Here is a 26,098-nt window from a genome sequence, read left to right as displayed (position 1 = left end):
ATATGAGCTGCTGCTGTTCTCGGGTTAGAAAATGTAAACATTTCACCAATTACTGTACTATTAGAAATACCTGCCTGGTTTCTCTCAACCTTAGTTAGACCTTTGCTGCCATGACTCATTATACATACTGTTATAGAAAACCCACTGCTGTATTACTTATAGAGACACTATGAAGTATCTAATAATAAATGTTCGATTAAATGGTTAAATAATTAAGTAAACATTGGCCAGTGTCTTAGATATGCATTTTGCATGGATTATTTGAAGAAGAATCAAATGCTTTTTATAAAACTTAGCATGTACTCTAAAGCGAGTTCTTTGTGTTCTTTGAGGGGAATTAGGCTACATTTTTCCTATAACTCTTCTGAGGAACAGGCAAAATAAGGTCTAATGACACATTTCCTAAACCTTCAGAAACAGAATATACATATTTGTGAACAACAGCTTCCTCAAAAACCCTGTGCTGTCTGAAGAAAACTAAAAGCAGCTTTTCTTTACACTTACATCATTAATGATCAAGACAAAAGCTTTGTGCTGTATTATTTGCCCAACAATGTGAAAAGGAATAAAAGTGTCCCTATGGGATTCTAAAATACAGACCAATCTATATGCAAAAACAAAACAAAATCCATAAAGATTTCATTTTTATTATATATTACATTTTAATATACTATTATTTAGCCACAAAATTACACCATTGACCAAGCTTTTTTTTTTTTTACTTTATTTAAGTAATATGGTCTATGTTATATGCTACAAACAAAAAACCTGGGGGAAAGCTATACACATTCTAATAAATAAAAGAAATGGCCTTATGGATTTGTGTCGGCTGTTCTTATTGGTACATTCTAGAGATTTCGTGCATTACCGCTCAATATTAAATCAACAGTAAATCAACTAAGCATCAACATCAGCTGAAATTCAATGTATTATTTCTTGATTGTAAAGTCTTTTTTGTTTAATCAATGCCCGTTCACATCAAAGCAATCAGTGTGTAACAACACGTGTGCTTTCTGTGGACTCTGATGTCGGTGCTTGATGCTGAATCAATGCTTTTGATGACGAACACAAGAATGTAGATTCAGCATTCATTTTTGGATCCTCATAAGTCTGGGTGTAGAGGAAAATGCCACTGTGGATTATAGTGATGGCTGCCATGAATGAACAATGAAGCCAAGAGAAGAAGGTCAGCCCAGTCAACTGTGGTATGTCTCAGTTCAGACATGGCAGGAGACCACCTAGATATTTGAGTTGTTTCTCATATAATAACACAACACTGGCAATATTACAATTATATAACTGTAAATGACATAAATTATATAAATTAACCAGAGCCAGATATAATTCATAAAGTCTGACTGAACTGCATGAGTAATAGGTATCTCAGAGATGTTATTTAAGGTCAGAGTTGGGGATGGCAATTGGGGTAGCAAAACCTGCCACCCCTGTGGCCACACTGCTGCCAATCAGTCAACACTCAATTAGCGTCTGTTGAGATGTGAATAACAGCCTGTCAGGTACCCCAAACCCCATAATAAAAAAAGTATATGATAACCTTGTACCATAAATGACACCTAAAGTCATTACAAGAAAAAAAGACTTCTTAGAAAAAACATTTCAAAGTTGAAATAAATACCCTGGTTTGGTTGCCTTAACAATTTACCTTCACTGAAACTCACAATGACACTGGGAAGTTAATTTGACAACAACCTAAATGTTCTGTGTTATAGTGGCATAAAATATCCTACAATCTTAAAGGGTCCCTTAGTTTGCCATGAACTCTAACTTTCAGAAACATGTCAAAATCGCAACTATTTAGAAAGCTAGAAATGTTAATCATCCATGGAATTATCTAAAACAAAATTGCCATGAATGTTTTACAAATTTTCACTTAGACGACAAGATCTTTGAAATGTGTAATCATGGGTACAGTCACATAACCATGGTTTTCATGGTTTGCACAGTAACAACGGCAAATCCTTAGTGGAAATCATGGTCATACCATAGTAATCATATGAAATACAATTGTTTTGCAATGGCAAAAACACCTGTTGAACATGTAGACTATTTAAAATCTTAAATGGATATACATTTTTTCAAAACTTAATATGGATCAGCCATGGAAAGATTAAATAGATAGATAGATAGATAGATAGATAGATAGATAGATAGATAGATAGATAGATAGATAGATAGATAGAGCAACAGACAGACAGACAGACAGACAGACAGATAGATAGATAGATAGATAGATAGATAGATAGATAGATAGATAGATAGATAGATAGATAGATAGATAGATAGATAGAGCAATGGACAGACAGACAGACAGACAGACAGATAGATAGACAGACAGACAGACAGATAGATAGATAGATAGATAGATAGATAGATAGATAGATAGATAGATAGATAGATAGATAGATAGATAGATAGATAGATAGATAGAGCAACAGATAGACAGACAGACAGACAGACAGACAGATAGATAGATAGATAGATAGATAGATAGATAGACAGACAGACAGACAGACAGACAGACAGATAGATAGATAGATAGATAGATAGATAGATAGATAGATAGATAGATAGATAGATAGATAGATAGATAGATAGATAGATAGAGCAACAGATAGACAGACAGACAGACAGATAGATAGATAGATAGATAGATAGATAGATAGATAGATAGATAGATAGATAGATATGCTTTATTGATGAGGAAAATTCTTGTGTTAGACAATTACAAGACACAACACGCACAAATATAAAATGTAAAATTATATAATTAGTAGAAAGAAGAAAAAAATTTTAATTTAATGATTATCTTGCCAGGTAAAGTGTAGCTACAGTGGAGTTAGACCAGCAAACATGCTGACTCAAGATTACTTTCATTAAGGATTTAAGTTATTTATTCGCTACTGACACGTGCATCTATATTATTTTCTCTACCTAAATCTAACACGTCTTTTCACCTTCACTAAACACACGTTTTTATATCAGCTGCACACTAAACGACATCCCAGTGGAGGAATATCCCTCTCTTCAGCACACAGCCGGAGAGGTGTTGTACTCCAAGAAGCGTGCGCGAGGAAAAGTGACGTCACACCCAGCATGGCGGCCAAGGTGACTCTATCAATATTTATGCTTGTGAAAAATACTAACTATTAAAACCTGGTTTGTTCGGTTTGTGAGTTTCTAACCTTGTATATTAATACTCACGCATGTGACTTGTCTCTGTGCCGGCTGTCGAGTGTCCTCCTGTTGTTGAGCCTCTTTCAGGCTGTCCCTTTCCTAGAAGAAGAGCATGTATGTTTCATTTGTATTGGGAAATAAATCAATAAATAAACAACGTTGCATGTAAAGTGTTACTTCTTATCGCTTTCAGTGATCCAGGCTGTTTGGGCTGGAGTTTACTTCTCACATTAACATTATTTTCATGCCCAGAAGAGACACAAACTGGCTGTTTATACTCCTATAGTAATAAACCCACCGGGATACACACAGATCGACTTTTTATTTTTAACTCTTGTTTTATTTCATGTGCTGAATATCGTGTAAAGATGAACATGGGTAATAATCTGATCTGGTGTCGTATCTGGTGAAACATGACACTTGTTGCTATTGTAAAACGTCTCTAAACGTGTTTAGGGATTAATACAAATGATATTAAATATAAGTCTAATATTAATCTTGAGCTTTTGTTCTATGTTTCTTTATGTTCTGTAAAGCTGCTTTGAGACAGTGTCCACTGTTAAAAGTGCTATACAAATAAAATGAAATTGAATTGAATTGCAGGATATGATTATATACGTTATATACAACACGTATGACATAATAGTGCAAAGATCTTAATGTAGGTCTCAGTGATTTAAAATGTGTTTGCAGGTGCAGTCCACTAAACGTGCCAACCCAAATGAACTTAAAGAAATTTTCCTGAAGGTAAGAGTTTCATTCTGAATTGAGAAGTCACACAATGTATCTCATATTTTGAAAACACACATTATCATACACGTGCATGAGCTGTGCAGTTTTTAGCTGATTCGGTGATTAAAAAGAAAAGGTATCATGAAACTGCATGTTCGTCTGAGCAGCTCTGCGTACCGTTCCTGATAAATGAATCTCTGCTAGATGTTATAGGTTTGTGACAAATTAAAGGGAAATCTAACATAAAGTGGGTGGTATAGTGGGTAGCACTGCAAGTTCACAGCCCCTAGGTGTGAAAGGTGTGTGTGTGTGTTTATGTGAGTGTGTATGCGTATGTGCATGGTGTCCGGTGATCATTGTGTACAGATCTGCTGACTGTACAGTTCATAATAGATGATTTACATGATTTTCATACTCATCAGCCCATGCACTGAACCTTCATACCCTGTCTATGGAGGTATTATCACCCTGGAGAGAACAAATAGGAATGTTTTTTTTCCTTTCGGATAAAGGTGATCTGTTAGAAAAACATTGTATTGGTTTGCGGTGGACCTGAGTCGTGCCAGCAAAATGCATGTCCTGCTCAGGTGGTCATACCCTCTGGATGGGACGCCAGTCTGTCACAGGGCATAGTTGTTACATTTACATGTTTTGGCCAGGCATGCTTTTATTTAAAGTGTGTCCTAAATCATTTTCATATAAGCTTCCAACAATTGATCAAAAATAAGTGAAGGAACTTAGATAGCCACGAGTATATTTTTTACTAATGATAGCCCTAATATAAGCCCTTGTTTGAATAAACTAGTTTTAAAAACAAAAATTGCCCATTTGGAATTTGCACACTGATCTATACCTCTGTGTGTGCAAACTAGTCTTCGAGGATGTGTGCCAAAAGTTGGCTGAGGTCCAAGACCTTACAGAAAAGGTCACACACATGCTTGGACTAATTCTGTCTCTTCTCTTCACCCTGGTATCTGCCCTTTCTGGACTCCTCCCAACCTCTGACATTTATTTCAGCCTCATGTAGTCTCAGCAAGCAGTTTATTCAATGTGCATGCAAACTTCAACACAGGGTGTTTTCGCACAAGACCCTGAGCACTAAGTTTCTTGTAATTCCGTGCCTGGGCTGGTTGTGAATCTGTGATGGCACAGTAAAGCAGTTATGGGCAGCTGATGTTACTTTACACTGTCAGTAGCTAGTTATTGAAAGCACTTCGACAACTCTCAAAAAGAGTGGCTCCCGTTTTAACCTAGCAACATTTTAAAAGCCGCTCACTCTCTCACCACACATCACTGCACAGTTAACCTTGCTCGACAGTGATCAAATCTATAATTGACGGAGCTATGATTTTAATACCACCCTCGTCGCATGAAATAATTAAGTAGCTCTCAGAAATGAAGTCCGCTATAATGTGTAAAGGAGCCACTGAAAGCAAGAGTACTATTTCACTCAGTGCTGACTACGTGCTTGATTTGATGATGAAGTACTCTAGGCTTACCATGGCTGAACTTGCGCTCAATTATATGGTGAAGCTGTTAATAAATTGATTGGAATTAATGCTTTCTCCACAAGCATTAGCTGTAGAGTGTGTTTGTGTGCATGTGTGTGTGTGTGTGTGAGGGAGGGAGAAAGAGACAGAAAGAGAGAGTGTGTATATTGCTTCAAAGGGGTATCTTTTGCTATTTCCCTTTATCTTTTACCGGTATGTACTATAAAACTTTAAAACGAAAATAAGAAAGTTTCATGTATAGTTAGTTTAGTGTATGTATCACAATTTCCTGCTGCTGACATGTTCCAGTTGTGTAAATATAGCTGTCTTTTGATCTTCTTCTTGAGTAATCTATTTTGTAATGATATAAGCGCTTCATGTGTTTACTTGATCGTTACACCAAGTTCACCAAGTTCTCTGGGATTTCTTGTAATAATATTGCAGAAATCATCATCCCTTTGCACACCTAACAGGTTGTAAGACTTTCTTTCTTTCTTTCTTTCTTTCTTTCTTTCTTTCTTTCTTTCTTTCTTTCTTTCTTTCTTTCTTTCTTTCTTTCTTTCTTGCTTTCTTGCTTTCTTGCTTTCTTGCTTTCTTGCTTTCTTTCTTGCTTTCTTTCCTCCTTTCCTTCTTTCTTTCTTTTTGATTGTGTACTTTGAACTCATCAGCTTTCAATGGAATCTATGAATAAGGTGAAATTATCGATGTATTTCAGACAGAGTATACACTGGGTTTGCAAAGGCAACCATAAATCAATGACATTGACGTTCTCACAGAGAGAGAGAAACACTGTTGAAAAGCAGTTTCAGCTTAGAGCAATTACTGTTGTAATGAGGAATAAAGTGGTCATATAATAGCAGTGAGAACAGTGATACAAAGGACAGATTGCTGCTGATTTTACATCATCTTTCACTGAAGCATTTATAGAGAGAGTAAACAAATGTTGGTCTGTAGATCATTTAATTTCCTACTACTGTCAGTGCACAGGATGTATTATTATTTTAGGAGATGAAAAATGCTTGTACTTCTTTACTTTTAAACGTTCAACAAGCAACAGTTTCACCGAGTAACTTTTAACAGAGAAAGCAGGAAACTGCTCAGGTGAATGGTTTTGCAAAAAATTGTCAGGAGGAATATTAAAAAATATGCTCAAACCCGAGATTGGAGCTTTGGTTAGAAGACCTACCTCGCTAATTTGACAGCTTTATGTAACGCTTAAAGGACCTTGCACAGTCGAGTTTTCTATATATTTGTTATTATTATTTTTTCCCACAGCATGCAAGTGTGGTGGATAAGGATGGGGAGCATTACATGACTCCTGAAGACTTTGTTCAGAATTATCTAGGTCTCCATACTCAACCTAACCACAATCCCAAAACTGTGCAACTCATTGCTGGGGTTGCAGACACCACTAAGGATGGGTAAGAGTTAACGAAGTAACTCAACTTTAAGACTGATATTGATGCTTGCAGAAATAAGATTCAAAACTCTTCAGCAAATTAGCAAGTGAAATTTTGAATATCTTTTGTTTTCTTTTAGAAAAATCACATGGTGTTTAAGGAAGATTAATAATGATTTATCTCTCCTTTCAATTTTTTTTTTCCAGTGCATTTGAGGTTCCAACTCTCCTGCCAGGGTTTAATGCTTTATGACACTTTAATAGCTTATTGGAACAGCAGCAGTAGTTGGTCCAGCTATTCTCCTAGGCATAAATCCTCAGTACAAGTGTCCAGTCTGTGTGAAATGTTAGGGTTTTTTTTAAATTTTGTTTCTTGAAAACGGAAATAAATTGAAAAATGATTTAGAGCTACCTGAAGTCTCCATCATGTCTTTGCTTATATAGCTGTACAAGTTGATGTCAAAGCTGATGTAAATGACTTTCTTTTAAATAACTGCATTGAGTGGGTGATACACCATTTTATTGAATAGATGTCATGTAGTAAAAAAATTCATAGGATTTAGCAACAGTTCTGTTAGATTGTAGTATATTGTAAGTTAATATCTGATATTGATATTAATAATATTGTATGACACTTAATATTAATATTGTAAGTTGTATCTGTGTGTTTCAGCTATCTCTTTTTTTTCTCGTCCAAACAGACTGATCTCTTTCCAGGAGTTTCTGGCCTTTGAATCAGTGCTATGTGTGCCTGATTCCCTTTTCCTAGTTGCCTTTCAGTTATTTGACAAGACCGGAACTGGGGATGTATCTTTTGGTATGTAGCTGCTAGCAAATTCTGAACTTGTTAGTTCAAAGTGCCTTTATTATTCCTTATTATTCATGCACTTTATAACTGATTTTAATGACTGTTAAATCTATAACCCACTGTCCCTCTGAAAAGAAATAATAAATTCTGAATAAAATATGAAATGTCTATCACAACATAAAAACCTGGCTAATATCACTAATAGTGAAATTGAATTAACAGGAGCTGGGTGTGTTTTTGTTTTGTAGAAAATGTACAAGACATCTTCAGCCAGACTACTGTTCACGATCATATCCCCTTTAAGTGGAACTGTGAATTTATCCACCTGCACTTTGGACAGGACCTCAAAAAGCACCTCAGCTACTTAGAGTTCACCCAGTTCCTACAGGTGGGGAACACCCACCTTCCAGCCCTCACCAACATGGTCCTAGGAGTTTGTTTTCACTCTGCCATCTTGTGGCTGAAATATCTCCACATGCAATTTGTGAAGAACACAAAACCTTTAATGTATCAGTTATTTTTTTATTTTATAGACCCACACACAGGAAAACATGAGCATGTTTCTGGTACAGTGTATTTCCTTGTATCTTTGCTTGGTTCAAAGCACTTTAGATAAGCTAGGATAGCAAGCCTGTTCTAGTTGTACCTCATTAATAGGAATGTGAGAAGTCAAGCAAAAAGTGCACTTTGTTTGGAAATTTAAATTTAGGACACAGGTGATCCTTCTGTCCGTCAGACACACTGTGTTCCTGAGAGATGAAAGCAGTTAGAGATGGCTGCCGTTTTAGTTGATGGCATGTTGAGTTATGGAAATCAGAGGGGCTGGTAGTATCTGATCAGTTTTGACAGCAGTGCTGACTCCTGGTGCAACCCCCTCCTCCCGCTCTCTCTCTCCTCCAGCTCATGTGTCTGATTGCAGGCCTGTCCGGCTAAATCACAGCCCCCTGCTCCGGAAACACCTGCCTCCTCTCCAGGGCAGGCAGCACAGGATCAGACTACACCTGATGTGGTTTTCATTAAGCTCACGCACACACACATGTGCACATACACACACACACACACACACACATAGAATGTGGATGCACAGAAACGCACAGGCATGCACGCAAAGCACAAAGCTTGTTGTAATCGTCAGACAAACTACAGGTTCTGTGGTTCACAAAATGACTGAGAAACCCTGACTCATTCTGACATCATGCCACAGGCTCACGATTCCACTGGATTTATTAGTGCGAAAGATAGTAACTCTTTTTTGTCTTTTTTTGTCTATTGATGAACTTATGTAAAAGGAACATCTATCAGTTAGAAAACAGGGTCTTGACTGACATGGTTTTCTTCACCGTCATTAGTATTTGTGTAAAACCACAAAATGAAAAATATTCTCATTTTCACATATTTCTGCATTTTTTCCCTGCTGTAGGAGCTGCAGTTGGAGCATGCCCGGCAGGCCTTCGCTGTGAAAGACAAGGGGAAGAGTGGAATGATATCAGCCTTAGACTTCAGTGACATCATGTCCACCATCCGCCATCATGTGCTTACCCCATTTGTTGAGGAAAACCTTGTCTCAGTGAGTAATCAGTGTGAGCCACGGTGCATGTGATACCAAATTCTGGTCTAAAACATTAAATAACTGACTGTATTGATTGTTAATTCATTTATCTCTTTAACCTATGTCTGGGAATCAACCCCCTGGACATGTCCACAATCAGATTAATTAGTGTGTGACCGAGTACAATAAGTGAACGATTATATGTTCAGAAAAGCATTTGATATTGTAAGCAGTTTTTAAAAAAATAAGTAAGCCTTAAAAACACTTTTGTCCCGTTTGTGTAGAAAGATCTGGCTGATTCATCGTATCATTCATTATAATATATTAACATTACTGCACTTAATAAATGCTATATTGGCTCCCTGATTTGCAGGTCGTGGGAGGAGGCACTACTCACATGGTTAGCTTCTCTTTCTTTAATGCTTTCAACTCTCTCCTCAACAATATGGAGATCATTCGGAAAATCTACAGCACAATAGCCGGCACGCGCAAGGACACCCTCGTTACCAAAGGTATCTCACTGAGCTCTTTTATATTTTCCAGGAAGTTCAGAATGAGTGAGAGATAACAGATTAGAACTCTGAGACGCCATTTCCTGTTTTGTTTGTGTACTGCAGAGTTGGTGCTGGTCACAAGACAAGCCTCAAAACAGGAATGAAATGTTATTTCAGAATGATAAACGCCATACAAAAGCTTAATGCCAGTGTGTACTATTCTGTACCTGGTCTTCCCAAACTTCATGTAGCCCGTGACCCTTATTAACTGTGAAATAAATTCCAGAGACCCTTTCAGCATTGATATACAGTAATTCAGCATATATTTCAATATTATTTAAATATGTACAATAATGTTTATCTATTTATTGCCATCATTAGGTCTTATTATTCCTGGAAGTGTTATTTTTGTTTCTACTTCAGTTTGAGATTTTGAGGTTTGGATTAAATCCATTCAAGTCTAGTGTCCAGTCATTGAGACTAATAATGATAAGAATGCTAAAATAACGTTGATAACGGTTTAATGAGCTTTTTACTGCTGTAACTCAATTCCTGGCTGAGCTTCATGGGCTCTACTTTAAGTGTCACTGATTTACATTGATAAATAATGTTGTTAAATTTAACATGCTTTTATATTTTATATATAAACTCCAAAATGGCAGAAGGATATATACTCAACTGTAGACTTTACTCGACTGTGCGTACAGCTATTTGTGTAGACACAGTAATTAGGATGCGCTTGATTCTCCTCTTGTCATACTGCAAGATCTGCGTAACTCATCCATTACACATTCTTGTGTCTGACATATCAGTTTGTAAAAGGATTTGCTCTTACCAAGCACAGATTCTCTCGCCGCTAGCAGACTAGCTATGCAGACTAGGGCAGTTATACTGTTATTTTGAGCTTCCTACCTTAAAGTGTGTTTTATTGATTGTATTCTGTAATATTTATAGTAATTATTATTATATCTACCTTATCATTTTATACCAGTGTTATCAGTGGTAGCAGCACTAGCAGCAGTGGTATTAGTAGTATTAGTGTCATTTACGTGACTCTCCATCGCTCTTTCCCCAGAGGAATTTGTTAATGCTGCCAATAGATTTGGTCAGATCACTCCGATGGAGATAGACATCCTGTACCAGCTCTCTGGCCTCCACACTCATTCAGGGTAACCAAAGCTAAACATCTTTCTATGAACAAATTCAAAACATGGTAATTTTTATTATGGTAGCCACATTCATTTATCTTTTTTTTTTAAAACACTTATCATATCCCCATATTGTGTTTTTTATGCTTAATCACTATATGAAAAGAGATTTTGGTTCATTTTGTCTCTCAGATCTTCTGTATCAGATTTATTTGCCCTGAATGCAACCTGCGCAGTCGATATGGTGTTTTACATGAACGTTTGCAGTATAGTGTGCCCTGTTGGTCTTACCTATCTAACGCATTTCACAAAAACAGCCTCTGTTGAATGAATCTATAAATGCCATTAAAACATTACAGCATGGTTTATAGCTTGTAAATTTAGTGTTATTGCCTGTTTTCTGTAACAACAGTGGCTCCAGCCAGTTGATTTATTGGGAAAGAGAGCATGAGGGAGCCATAAGAATGCCTGCAGCATGTAGTGGAGAGCACTGCGTGTGTCTCTTTGGCTCTCTGAAGGAGTCTCACTCTACGTGTGTGTGTATCTGTGTGTGTTGCAGGCTCGTGTCCAGCTTTGTTTACCTGTCTGCGTGTATAAGCACGCAGTAACTTGGTGTTACGGCACTGTAAAAAGCTTATGGAAAATGTGACTTCATGCTGCTGGGAGGGATACAGCGCGTTTGGTGTTCTGGCTTCAGTGAAGTGAAGCTTTCCTGGCATCCCAATCTAACCCTTGCTGCTGTGTGTCTTTGTTTCTCTTCTGTTATCTTTCTCCTTTCCTCTCTCTTTCTTTCTGCATATATGTCTCTTTATAGCCTCTCTCACACACGTGTATGCACATTTGTCTCTCCTTGTTGTGTTGTGTGTAGAAGGCTGAGCCTGGCTGATATTGAGAGGATAGCTCCTCTGGAAGAAGGCGCTCTGCCTTATCACCTAGCTGAAGTGCAGAGGCAGGTAAGGTCCCTAGACACCTCCTCGGTTTTCTCACTTTTCTCTCTCTGGATGCAGATTGAGAGCACACTTTAATCTCTGAGCCTTTTTGCTGGGTAATAACATAACCACGTTCTTATTACACTGAAATTACACATGCTCTCTCCATAATAGAATTAGTAGGGCGATGGTTTCTTCTTTGTGATCCTGCATTATGTAAAACTAATTGGATAGAACATTATCCACAATTTCCCCCCCAGTAAAAGCTTGTCACCTCTGCACAGATACATGCATCACAAACATACCCCTCCGCACACACACACACACACAGAGACACACGCACACTGACATCTGAGAGTCTTTAATAGGTGCCTTTCTGCAGCCTGGGCTTTCTGAAGCCTCATTGTGTGAAGATCCCGAAGCAAGGTCTGTTTTGTCTAAAAGTTTGGGAAAGAGAGAGTGATGGAGAAAGCAAACGAGGCAGACAAAACATAATCAGAGAATCAGTGAAAAGACAAGAAAAAGAAGCAGTGAGATGGAGAGCATTAGTGACATGGTGGGAGTTTACCTGAGGGTGTGTCTGGAGGCCTAATCTAGTCAGTGCTGTGGTCTCTGCCTTCACTGCTGGAGGTCTGGAACAGCATACTGGGAACATGCACACTTACATGCACACACACACACACACACACACACACACATTTGTGGCGTTCTCAGGCCTCCTCGGGTGGAAGTTGGGGTAATTGCACAAGCTCCTTTGATCAGAGTGCAGCCTCATTAGCATTCTGCCCTACAGTAAAAACAGCTGTGCAGAGACACAGAGAGAGAGAGAGAGAGAGAGAGTACATAGGACAGAGAGACATAGACTCCTCATAAGTATGCAAACACACTTTTGCAACTCATGTAGATGCTTATCAGTGCCCTGAACGTTTCACAGGAATAATCATCTCCTTTGCATCATGGTGGAGAAAGCGAGACCGCCTGATAACTAGAAAGTCCTGCTTTGGGTGATAAGTTAAAGATCAGCTAATCGCCGTACTGTAAGCAATTTTATTACTTCAGAATTTTTGGAAGTAATCTTAACCATCTACAGACAGGACTCCATCTTCACATAAATAAGAGTGGGAAAAGAGGAGGGTAAGATGCAAGGCGCCTACAGCACATTCCACATCTTTCCTCTCCTGTCAACTGCTCTATAGCACTCTTCTGTCCGCACAGTATCTGGTTGGCGATAGTTTTATAAAGCTCAATTCATTCATCCCCTCCCGCCAGTCTTGCTCAGTGTTTTATTCTCCCTCTTCTACTATCCTTCTGTCTTTTTGCTGTAGCATACAGACATCTCGAGGCCGGTCTGGCTCCAGGCTGCTGAGTCTGCGTACCGCTTCACTCTGGGTTCCATCGCGGGAGGTGAGTGACGTCCAAGCTCCGCTGGCTGAGGAGTAACTTGAGATGGCCAGACTGACATATAGGGAGGCCCCAGGGCTTGTTATTGTCCCATGGATAGAGAGAGAGAGAGAGAGAGAGAGACTGATCCATGGCTCCAGGCTGTCTTTGGAGGCCTGAGTTCCGGAATGACACAAATCTTCCGGTATTGTGGTGGAATCTCAGAATAATTACCAAGAAGGAACTGATACAAGGAGACCACTGACAAAATGACACGCACACACACACGCACGCACACACAATCCCACACACATGCACGTATGCCTACACACACTCATACACACGAACACAATGGAGTTCACATGCAGGCTTGTGAGGGTTTTGAAAGGATCACACTGTCTGTTGGCAGAAATTAAGTCAGTTGGTTGCACTTATGCTGCTAATGCTTTAGATCAACAGCTTATAAAGTTAACATTATGATGGAGATAACTGTTAAACTGTGACATCAATTAGAATAAGTGATCATAACTCCTTCTCTGAAATGTCACTTCCAAATCTGACAAGTGTGTCTCTTAAGGTTACGGTGGATGAGTGCCTAAATATTATACTTCAGTTATGCAAAAAAATACAGTGAGAATAACACAGTCAAATTTTATGTTGTGTAATATGCTTTAAAAAAAAAATCTACAATAACAGTGAAGGACCGGAAACAATATTTGGTATGATCATTATTTGTCATTTTTAATGCTAGTATTTCTACACAGTTCTGCGGTTTTATGAGGAAATCAGCAGGCAGGATTTCCTACACATTTTGTAGAATGATTTGTACACAAATTTCTATCTTTTACCTGCTTCTCAAACCTCAACAAACCTTGATTTTCCTTACAGAATCAGTGCTCTATTAATGAATATGTTCTGTGTTAACCAGGGACGTTTATATTTCTTGAATATATAATGTTTTTCAACCTGTTTCCTGTGAAGCAGCCCTGTGAGAACCTGTTAGAATGTTTAACATTTCTTTCGCATTAGAAACAAATTGAATTGAGGCTCAGTTATAATTGAAGTAAAAGTGAATTTGTCGTTGAGCGGTCGATAAACATTGATGTGAAAACTGCTTTTATCAATCATTCAGCCAAAAGCATCCGTAAATTAAGCATTTAAAAATGCATATGCCTCTTGTCATTTCGGCGATGGATTTTTTCAGATGGAAGAATTTGGGTGTGTGTGGATAAAATGAAACAAACTAAGGTTCTGTAACATTCTCTAATGTTAGGTTCATCATTGAGTTTGTCGTTCTGAATGTGTGTGTTACACTTGCACATTTGTATTAACAGAAATTTTTTTTATGCTCCTACATTTTCATTCATACGCGAGGGTAGAATAAGCACAAAAAAGGTTACAAATACGGTAGATGAAATGGAGTTCTACGAACATTGTGGTGGGGTTAACTGCAAAAGGGCAGATTTCTGTAGCAGCTACCTGTCTACAGGTAGGAAGGGTAAGAAAACCTTTTCTCTCCGGGTGTTTTTTCTCTCTCACACTCCCTCTGCATATTTTAGAGACGCAGACGTTACACATGCTTTGAAGTCGAGACAAGACATGACAAGCTTTTGAGGCTGAGAGAGGCATTTATGGCAACCTGCTGCTGAGCTGACACCGCACACACAGATACACACACACACACACACATACAGCATAATGCATGCACGCAGCACATTTTCACAGCCTCCAAGCTCTCACACATGCACATATGTCAGACACAGATCCTGACCAACGCAGCCTCATACATCCTCTGACATGCGTACACATACATATCCTTCTCCCACACACGCTTTCTAATGCTCACAAGATTGAATAAACACACAGATACAAAAAGGCTGTGTGGGAACTGGAAGTTCCCACAGGCACACAGCATAGTGTATGGACTCAGTCTGAGCCTAATGACTGTTTTCTGCATGTACAGTTTATTCAGGCATCTTTAGCATGGAGAAAGGAAACACAAAACCAGGGTGGATAAATTGGAAAGTAAAAGGTCAATGCAGGTAGATTTTTTTTTTTTTTTTCATTTGCTTCATGTTTATGTGGTTTAGGATTGAACGCCAAGGATTTCATACATTGTTTGTGTTTGTACTGTGTTTTACTTGACGTTGGGACAAAATTGTTAGGAGAATATGAAAAGTGTGACATCTTGGGGACTTGATGTTCACAGAGATGTTGACAATATGCAGACCTAAACGTAAATACCAAAAGCTCTGATGTATATTTTTTTGTCTGAGTTTCATTCATACATTAATATTAAATGTTTTTCAAATTAAAAATGAGGTTGGATAGTTTCATGTGCCTTATGTTTACAGCCACGGGTGCCACGGCGGTGTACCCCATCGATCTGGTGAAGACACGAATGCAGAACCAGAGATCCACTGGCTCCTTTGTGGGAGAGCTCATGTATAAGAACAGCTTCGATTGTGCCAAAAAGGTGCTCCGGTATGAGGGATTCTTCGGTTTCTACAGAGGTACAACTTTCCACCATGATAAGACATCTTCAAAAGAGAGTATAAATGATATGCTTGTGATAATAGTCACCTGATTCAGTGTGTTAGCCGATAAACCCATTGTACCAGGGCAGAAGGTGGAGTGAAGTTTATCTCGGTTTATACTGGATTATCATGAACTGTGTACTGCGTCACTGACATGTGTGGCCCTACACAAGTTAATACCAAAGCACATAGCTTTAGTGCTTTAGTGGTTGATACAACATTGAATGGTTACTAAATAAAGAAAAGACTTGCCAAACAACTCAAATAATGCACCAGGATTATATACCAATTCAGCCAGTGCAGACACGGTTTTTTCAGAACACTGTACTGTCAAATATTGACATCTAGATTGGGATGAATCTCTGAAATAGCCATTAAAAATGTCAGACCTCAGAATCGAGTCTGTTCCCAGCTAAAGGCTTTAAAACCTGAACTCAGAGATTCATTTTAGCTAGTTAAATGTGCAGTTCTAACACAGAAAATGGGTGCCACTGGGTTGTGGAATAAAGGTCTGTCCTGTAGTGACTGCTTTGTAATGGAATTAAACCCCTGAGGCCTGTGTGTCTGGAGAAGTCAGACAGCAAAAGAGATTTGCCAGAACTAGTGCAGCAGCTTCCCACAGTCGACTAATCCAATGTAGATGTTGCTTGTCCACACCTTGAGCAAAAAAAAAAATGGCATCATAGACAGCGAGGGAGTCCAAGACTGCCATCTGCTGCTGCTTTTGACATTGCAACCTTTATTTTTCTGCTTCTGCTTCTCTACCTCCTGGTCTCTCTGCTGGCATCATGTCCTATCTGTTCACACTCTTATTTTTTCCTCCCCCCCACCATCCTTCCTGCTGTTCTCTCTCTCTCTCTGTCTATTGTTATACAGCATAGAGATAGCTAGACTGGCTGGTTGTACATGTTGGCAGTGTGCCACGTCGTCCACTCAGTCAGCATTGCCCTCAGACTGTATCATACTGGCTGACAGAGGGTTACACACACACACACTGAAGGACCTGAACAGATACATTCACAAAGTCGGCAGAGTTTTATCAGAGCAGCTGACTGAGATCTACTGAAACGGCTCTCTCAAGCCCGTCTCCGTCTTTTGCACGCACACAGACACACAGACAGTTTGCTTCTGTTCTCGGTTCTGCACACTGCTGTCATCAGCCAACAGCTGTCAAACGCTCCAAAATGTTTCCTCAAATTTTATCTTGTTTGTTTGAATGGTCGCTTGTTAGCTGTTTTATTCAGAGCAGATCTATGAATAGATGTGCAGAAGATGTTTTTAGTCTTGCTAGCTGTAATGTTTAGTTACGAGCATGGTTCTTATTTCGTATTTGTAGCACAGTGCCAAATTGAAGTCTCGAATCTGTTTGGTCAGAAAGTGTTGATTAATTTACTGTAACAGCAGCAAGGCAAGCTGCTTTATATTTCTGCTTTCTTTTTTTTTATAACATTATTGTTTCTATAGTAACAGCTTAAATAAGTGTGATATTGTGGAGGCTCCACATTTTTTATTTATTTATTTATTTGTTTGTTTATTGGCCTGCCACTACCATCGTCATTTCAGTGGACAATTGAGAATTTGTTAGTTGGTCAGTGTGATGTAATTGTTCACATGGTGAAGTGTTTCTACAGGAAAGTAGGCTTCAGGACAGAAGGCTTTGCAGTTTTTTGCTAAAATGACATTGTAATTTTTGGAGAGAAAATACGAGGGACTGACCGCTTGTTGTTTTAAGTGATAACAAGATCTAACTTGCTTCACTGATAGCTGTAAGAATAACCAGATAAAAATCTGACTTCTTGTTCTTTAATAAATTAAAACTTGTTAGCTTTGGCAAATTGCTGCTGGTGAAAGAGAAATACAAAGTCATTATTTTCATATAACAGCATGCTCTTTCGTGTTTTATTCCATGCAGGTTGTGAATGATGTAATGCATTTCTGTCAGCTGTATTTAAATCCAGCATGTAACATATTACATTTCTGTGTGTGTTCTCTCCCCTGCAGGTCTGTTACCACAGCTGATCGGAGTGGCTCCTGAGAAGGCTATCAAACTCACTGCAAGTCATTAAAGTGTCCACATCTAATCATTCTTAAGCCTTGTCTGTTCCTATGCACAGTTGTAGCACACCCAAGGTTTAATTTTATGAAGTGTAAATGAAACACACGTCCTGGTGTTTTTATTACAGCGATTATGAATAGTTTTGTATAAAGCAACAGCAGAAAGATGTACTTGTCTCTTACGCTAGCCATCACATGACTGACTGCCTGTTTTGCAGGTCAATGACTTTGTGAGGGATAAATTCACTGATAAAGATGACACCATTCCACTGGCTGCAGAAGTGCTGGCAGGAGGCTGTGTGAGTACACGAGTGTTTGTACACACCTCCTGTTGTATATCTGTTTGTCTGTAGATCACTGTGAGGGTGTGTGTTTGGAGAATGTAAGTATGGCGTTTATAAGTGTGTGTGGTGATGGTGCCTGACTGCGTGTGTGTGTGTGTGGTGCCAGTACTCAGCTGAAAGAGCTCTTGTCCCTCATGTTAAGCAGGTCTGAGTGAGGCAGCTGCTCTCCTCTCTGCACTCGGCTTATAATTGATTCTGATGTGGTGGACGTCAAAAGCGCTGTTTCTTCAACTCAAGCGTTATGCCTGATTTTCCTGTTCCATTTTACTGAATATTTACGCTTGTAAATGAATAAATGGTGAGCTTCAAACAAGGACGAAAAGAGCGAAAGAAAAAACACCCGGGAGCTAATTGAAAACTCTAGGGGTTTGTGATTTCTTTCTCCTTCAAGGAAACTTTCTGACAGATGTGAAGCTACAATTATACGCTTACAAATGATAATATCCTAAGTGATTTTTTTTTTTTAAACTCTCCATAATTTGCCTCTCGGAGAGTGAGTGACTTGTGGCTGTTATTGAACCATCATCAGGGCTTGTACAGAGCCTCTGGCCTATTCTAGCCACTCTTCTTCTGCACCCTGAACCCACTAATTGACCACAATCTGAAAAATGATGCTTGAGTGTGAGCACACTATTTTTACCCAGTGCTATAATTTAGCACACACTGGCATTACCAGTGGGATTTAGAGGATGTGGATACGGCAATGCCTGATCTGGGTAATGAGTCCTGGTGACAGAGACCAGGCCAGCCGGATAGAGGAGAGAAGTGAAGGCTGGAGCTGGACAAAGAGGGTCAGGTCTGGAAGGTTGCAACCTCTGTCAGGGACTAATTGGGGGAAGATGCCCTGGAGGGCTGTGGCTAAAACTGTGTGGAGCTCGATCTTATTGAGTTTGACAGCAGCATACATACCTGTGGCCTTCTCAGCCTCAGGCTTGGCCGAACAGCCAACATGCAGACGAGACGAGCACGCGTTTATGACGTCTCACCAAGTACGATGGAAACCTCTGCTTTGGACCACTGCAAGACTTATGCATGAGCACAAAATTCTTGCAGTGTAGAATTAGTTGAATGAATTGTCAGGGCATCATTGTTTTATTATTATTATTTAATTTTCAGTCAAAACACCAAATTATATTATCTGTCAAATTATCTCACGTGAGCATGTATTTATTTTATGACTTCCATAGCAAATATGTACAGAACTATATCTTCTGTGAGTGTTAAAATGTTTTATGCTAAAAAAAAAAAATAACTAGGGTTTTAATGCAAAAACAAAATGGTGTCTTATCACACGAAACCTAGAACCTGAAAGCTAGTTGAATTACTAATTTTGAGACCAAACAAATATAAGACTAAATTAAGACAAAAGTGTGATACTGGTTCTACTTATAATTTAGCATTAATTAATTAAAAATATACAAAGCAAAATTGTCTAAGCCAATGGACAAACACAATTTCAAGCATGGAATTAGAAATAAATGATCTTGTAATGAGAGATGTTAAACAAATGTAAGAAATATTAGATTAATCTTTTGACACTTGATTAACAAGAGCCTAAAAAGCTCAATATCTGTAATCGTATAAATTAGAAAATATGATAATGTAATACCTGTAATTCTACTGCAATATAATTTCAAATGATGATATTTTTATAGAATTCTCAAATCCTAATATATGTATTAATTTTCTATTACATAATTTACAAAATTTTCTATAACAGCAAGCATGACAGTATTTCCAGCTGTAATTGAACTACTAGTTTTATATTAATACACTTGTTCTAAATTATCATTCCTATCATAGCAGCTCATACACAGAACTCTCCGTGTAATCTAATGCTGATAAAAAAAAATGTAATTTAACAAAGAAAGGTGTATATAATCATTAAAATAGTGAAAGATTTTTTTTTTGACATTTATGGATGGAGTCTCGAGTGTCAGCACTTTGTAATATATAATCAGTAAGTTTTCTGACACAGCAGAGTGTTCAGGGCTCCTCACAGTTTCTCGGTAAAATGACAAGATGTGTTTTTTAAAACTTCAATAGAGAGAGAGAGGAAAAGAGAATCCAGTGAGGGAACTACAATATAACTTATAGCAGGAAATTGTGGATGTTCCAAAACATTAACTGTTGAAACATAACATTACACTAAAAACTGGTTAAAAAGCAAGTCGTGTTTCTTAATAAATTCAATAATGGTTGGCATATTGCTTTGCTTTGCTTTACACCAGGCAAAGAGTAGTTTCTTATAACAGCATGCGCTGACATGTTTTATTCCTGACTTAAGGACCTGTGGACAGCTGGTTATAAATAAAATGGCTGTTATGCCTGAAAGACAACTCAGGGAATTATTTGGAATTAAGATGAATGCAAATACTACATTATATACCTATATAATGGTTAGATTAATTAGAGAGAAAGAGCGAGAAGCAGATGTCTTTACTGTTTTGATCATGATGAACCATCTCTGTGCTTTTAAAAGAAGCTTTTCGGATGTTTATAGAATCGACTTCGACCCCGGGTGTCACCCCCGGCCCTGATTAGGCTCCAGAGGGGTGATAGATGCTCCAGAGTCAGAGGCCGTAAAGCCTGAGGCTGTCCCCACTCAGAACAAATTGTCCCCTGGGAGGAGAAGGGGAGGCTGAGGAGTGTGTGTGTGGAGAGTGATGGAGACAGGGATGAGGAGGACGAGGGGGTGGTACTGCAGCCTTGAGGCTAGGCCAGAGAGGGTAGACAGCACTGGTGCTAGGGTCATGGCTGCTAGGCTCCGTCTAACACCAACGCTGCTCTGACATGACCCCCAGATTTCTACTGTGAATGGACACCAGTGTGTTTGTGCCGACATGGAGACTACACTCACTTAAAGAAAGCCTTGTTTTAGAGTTTATGTAGCTAATTTAGAAGTGCTTACTGGGAGGAGAATGCTGATGTGACAAAAATTGGAGGCCAGACCATCAACCTCAAGTGGCGTCGTATCTGATCACCTCATAGGACCCCAGATTCCTTAAAAAATAAACTTCCTAGCTGCAGCTCTCAGCATGCCTTTATAAACTTATTATATCACATCAGGCAGAAGTAATAATCTTAATTATTAGCCACACAGCTGGTAGATATATCACATTAATAAGTGGAGCTCTGAGGACACTGAGAATTTATATGTTTGTATATTGAATGATGTTCATGTGTATTTATCTTTTACAGGCTGGAGGCTCTCAGGTGATCTTCACCAACCCTCTGGAGATAGTGAAGATCCGTCTGCAGGTTGCGGGTGAGATCACCACCGGACCACGTGTCAGTGCTCTTACTGTGATGAGAGATCTCGGATTCTTTGGACTCTACAAGGTGAGCTGTATAGTAACAGTGAGCCATTTTATGAACGTTATTAGACACATCATATTACACCACACATGGCCATCAGTGTTTCATAAAAATAAAATAATAAAAATTTTAAAAAAAGATATCTCGTGGGTTTATAATTATTTCTACAAATGAAATGAACCTTAATGTGCTGTCTTTCACCAGATAGCTGAACCCTGCTAACCACAAAGAAACGGTTTTTCACTCTGCATTAAAAAACATATATATATGTTATTTAATAAATAAATAAAATAAAATAAAATAATTTTGTTGTTAAGACTTGCTAGTCCTGACAAGGAAGGCATATCCCTGGCTACTTCTGTTTTTTTTTTGTCAGGACATTTTAGTCATGTCATGTACAAATACGCACATATACACACGCTATCATATAATTGTTTGCTATCGCTATTTCTAAGCATTTCTACGAAAATTTCCAAATGCAGGAGAACTTGTTTTTAAGTACTTCCTACCTGCGTCTGTTTATTAATCTCAATCAGTTGTGAATAAACACATTAACTCCGCTTAGATCCACCCTCAAATATCCTTATATGGTAAAATCAGTATTCATGGTGATTTTCTGTTAAAAAGACTTGAGCTCTCAGTAGCCATAAACAACTCTTGAGTCACGCATCATTATGATTGGAAAGATCTAATTGATTTTGGAAAGCATGCACTGTGTGTGTAATACGGAGTGAATGAGGTGCTCTACTTCTTCTTCCAGTAGAATCATGACTTACTCATTCATTGCTTGGTTATCTGCTTTCTCACTTTCTTATTTACTAGTTGAACCACCAGTATTACATTTTTAATGGCTGTTGTCTGTTTTGCTTACATTTTAATCATCAGTATTGGATAGGACAATTTTTGGATCTTCCTTTACATTTGTGTGTTTAAGAACCTTATGTCAGTTTCAGGTTTTATAACTCATCATTTTTGTGGCTCATTTTTAATGTGAGATAATATCCATGGACATTACAATCAAATCTAGCAACACAAACATTCATAAATAATGCTCCAAGACCTGATTTGCTAGAAACACCAGAGCGGTTGCAGTGATTGGTGTGGTTCATCTGGACACACACCGCAGGAAGGGAGATGTTGTGTGTTTGCATAATCAGTGGCTAATGATGACCAGCTGTAAACATGCTAGAGCTGGTCATAGAGCCAATCATATTATTTCTATTAGAATGTTAAGAGTCTCCAGTGTCTTTGTCACCCACGCATACAGAGACACTTGGATGTAGACAAGAACACACATACAGGTTTTTTCTTGTAGCCAGTATTCAACACTAAAGGAGGTGGAAAGATTGTGCTGCTGGTGCTCTCCAAGTTCCTGTGGCTTTTGCCTTAGATCTCCAGGAGCGTTCTCATATGCCATATTCTAATGAGGAGCAGACAATGTGCAGCTTTGTAAAATGTGAACACGCCTACTTCGGCTTCTCTGCATGAAAAGACGCAAACACAAGCTATTTGTGCTCAAACTGTGCCTGAGTCAGAGTGCCTCCAGCTTGTGGATGTGATGGCGCATGAGAGATGTCTATTGTGCTTTATGTGGGTGGGTGTTGGAGACTGAGACTGTGTTTACCTGTGTTAAGTGCTTTTGCATTTTGTCTCATGTCCCTGTTTTTCTTTTATTTTTCATCAGCAGCTCGGTTTTGGTTTGCTCTGCATCTCACTTGTTCCTAAGTGGCATTTCATTCAGTTCAACATAAAATGATTCTTAATGGTGAGCGAAGCCGAAGCCGAAGCCAGCTTGATGTCTTAAGCTCATTTGCAGTGTTTTTAGACTGTAGAATTCAAAATGCACAAAGACGAAGGCTAAAATGATACATGTGCTTCGTTTCTCACATTTATTTAGCCAATGAAATATTAGTAACTAACCCACAGTCTCTTTTTGAATGGGAATAAAACTTTGTCACATAAATGGAAATTGGATTATTTTCAATTCTAGATTAAAACTAAATGAAATTGCTTTCGTCTGCAGTCTCGGCTATAAGAAGCAGAGACATGGATTTTACCGTCAATGTGCCGTAAAATTAAAAAATTTAAACACATCATAGGGGATGTGTATAATTTTCCCCCTTTGTTTCTTTTTTGTAAAACATGCACTAGAGTCAATCCAAACTGCCAGTTAGCCAACTTCAACTAATCCTTATTTTTACCCAAATAATAAAGCTATCTGTGCGGTCCCCTCTCAGACCTTGTCAGAGCGATGTTTCTCACATCTGTACTGTTGAATAACACATTGCAATGTTTTTCCTGTTTCATCCCGTCTGACTTTACTCAGCATTTACTTACAAACCATTCAGCTTCAGTTTCGCACTATTTCTGTGTGTTTATACCACAGTGCTGTTGAATTCTCCATTTCTGATTGTTAAGCAGTCGTTGATTAATCCTCTGTAATGCCAGCCCTGACAGTAGTACCATCTGCAAGATGCACCACAGATTTTATTAATACACTTATTCTACCTGATCATTTCTATATTAACAGGGATTTGTATGCTGGATGCTCACATAAAAGGGTTAAAAAAATGTACAGAATATATGAGATGTGGACTTTTACTGTCAGAATTTGTTTATGGAATATTTGGGGAAGGAGTCTCTAGTGTCAGAGATTTGTAGCAGTCAGAAGTCAAGTTTTTATTTATTGATTGATTTAAATACAAATTGTACTACAAATCTGAACTGATTTCTATAACAGAGTGAGCAATACCATATTCTCTCCATCTAATCATTCTTGGTGATGATCCTCCAATGATACAAATACTGTGTGATTAAAGAAAATTACTATGTTGTGCTTCCATTATCAGTGAGCGCAGTGTGGGTCTGTGCAGGTCGCATAAGCAGAACCATTCTTTAAGTGCGCTAGAGATTAAGAGAATATTTATTCTCTCCATTAGCATCCTTTATTTCATATATTTCAGCATTGCCACTACCTATACCTGCAGCTGTCCTATAGCTTTCACATCATCTTATGCTGTCTTCCAAATGGATGCTTTTAGATGAGCATTGGAACAGCAGACACACCAAAAAAACAAATATCTGTCAGGCTGCAAGAGCTTTATCACTGGTTGTCCTTGGTCACTACATCAGCTGACTAAAGAGATATATTATGGGCGATTTTTGTCTGAGATTAAAATGAATAAATAAATAGTACTGTAGAATATCATCCATACTGCTGCTCTTAACCAGAATCACTCTGAATGTTTGGTTGTAGGGAGCAAAAGCCTGCTTCCTGAGAGACATTCCTTTCTCTGCCATCTACTTCCCTGTGTACGCTCATACCAAGGCACAGCTAGCTGATGAGGACGGCAGACTGGGGGCAATTCAGCTCCTCATCGCAGGAGCCATCGCAGGTACATAGTATCATCATTGTAAATTCTAGTGGGTTAGTGACTGGTAAAATTGAAGGAAATGCTCAAACAGTTCAGGTTTCTCAAGCTATACATTTGAAGTGTTGTGCTAGTTCTGAATGTTTTCTTGTACTGTTGCAGGGTAAGAAATTCAGATCAGGTACCCCACCTTTGTATTATGGTACATTTTCCGTGTATTGTGGATAACTGAACATGTCTTGTTTAGGTGTCCCTGCTGCTTCTCTGGTGACTCCTGCTGATGTGATCAAAACACGTCTGCAGGTGGCAGCCCGCGCAGGCCAGACCACATACAGCGGCGTGATCGACTGCTTTAGGAAAATTTACAGAGAAGAGGGCTTCAGAGCATTTTGGAAGGGAGCAGGAGGTACAGAACACACATGGACCATGCATGTGGCACTGAAATGAGAGGGTTCATGACTGTAGAATGAGGCACACACTGACTCCTATAAATGCACTTTTGAAGTCAGGTACCTGTGTGTAGTCATGCAGCTCTCATTCTCCTTTCAGCGCGTGTGTTTAGGTCCTCCCCTCAGTTTGGTGTTACACTGGTCACTTATGAGCTCCTGCAGAGATGGTTTTACGTCGACTTCGGAGGACAGTAAGTGCTACGTTCACTTTTATTTAATAATAATTGTTCGATTTACGTTTATTAATTGTACCCTACTTGTTCCCATGCAGCCGTCCTACAGGATCAGAACCGACGCCGAAGTCCCGCATCTCCGAGCTTCCTCCCCTGAATGCGGAGCACATTGGAGGTTACAGATTGGCTGCTGCTACGTTTGCAGGTGTAGAAAGCAAGTTTGGTTTGCACCTCCCCAAGTTCAAGTCATCAGACACTGTTACAGTAAAGGCAGCTCCGACATCTCTCCCAGCTGTGACCTCGTAGAGCTCTATTCAGCATCCAGCAGAGGCAACATCAACCAGCAGGTGCCTTTATGACATTCAGTTTGTATCTGTGGCCTCTTCACCCAAACTCCATGTAGACACAGTGACACTCCTCTATATTTCTTTAACAAAAGTTGTGATTTTCCATCTTCCTGCATGAATATTTATTACTCTATTTATTTATTACTCCCCGTGTGGCTTGCATAAGTGTTCAGGCATGCAACACAGCCAGTGATAAAGTGTGTAACTTGGAACCGCTGCTGTAATCAAAGTGGAGGGATGTACTTACTACTCACTGGAAATTCTGACAGAGTGTATTTTAGTTCATATGGAAATCAAGAACAGTGTTTGGGGGGGGGGCAATGCATTTGATGTATTTTACTGAAATAAAATGTAATGGTTTATTTAAAGCTTTTACGTTG

General features: G+C 38.8%; 1 protein-coding gene across 1 annotated transcript; it reads left to right on the top strand.

Moving 5' to 3' along the window:
* Window positions 1-3,033: 3,033 nt before the first annotated feature.
* Window positions 3,034-26,048, top strand: LOC131353984 (electrogenic aspartate/glutamate antiporter SLC25A12, mitochondrial-like). The gene is made up of 18 exons (XM_058391163.1): window positions 3,034-3,126; window positions 3,889-3,942; window positions 6,693-6,838; window positions 7,518-7,633; window positions 7,873-8,012; window positions 9,045-9,191; window positions 9,547-9,685; window positions 10,743-10,836; window positions 11,684-11,768; window positions 13,070-13,148; window positions 15,479-15,637; window positions 17,663-17,715; window positions 17,935-18,015; window positions 21,262-21,402; window positions 24,635-24,773; window positions 24,997-25,155; window positions 25,299-25,389; window positions 25,470-26,048. Exons 1-18 carry the CDS (start codon window positions 3,115-3,117, stop codon window positions 25,675-25,677), a joined length of 2,043 nt encoding a protein of 680 aa, XP_058247146.1. The 5' UTR covers window positions 3,034-3,114; the 3' UTR covers window positions 25,678-26,048.
* The last annotated feature ends 50 nt before the right edge of the window (window positions 26,049-26,098 follow it).

The sequence above is a fragment of the Hemibagrus wyckioides genome, linkage group LG06, assembly GCF_019097595.1.
Source record: "Hemibagrus wyckioides isolate EC202008001 linkage group LG06, SWU_Hwy_1.0, whole genome shotgun sequence".
Lineage (NCBI taxonomy): Eukaryota > Metazoa > Chordata > Actinopteri > Siluriformes > Bagridae > Hemibagrus > Hemibagrus wyckioides.
Note: the sequence above shows the minus strand (reverse complement) of the source record. Positions and strands in the feature narration are given on the sequence as shown.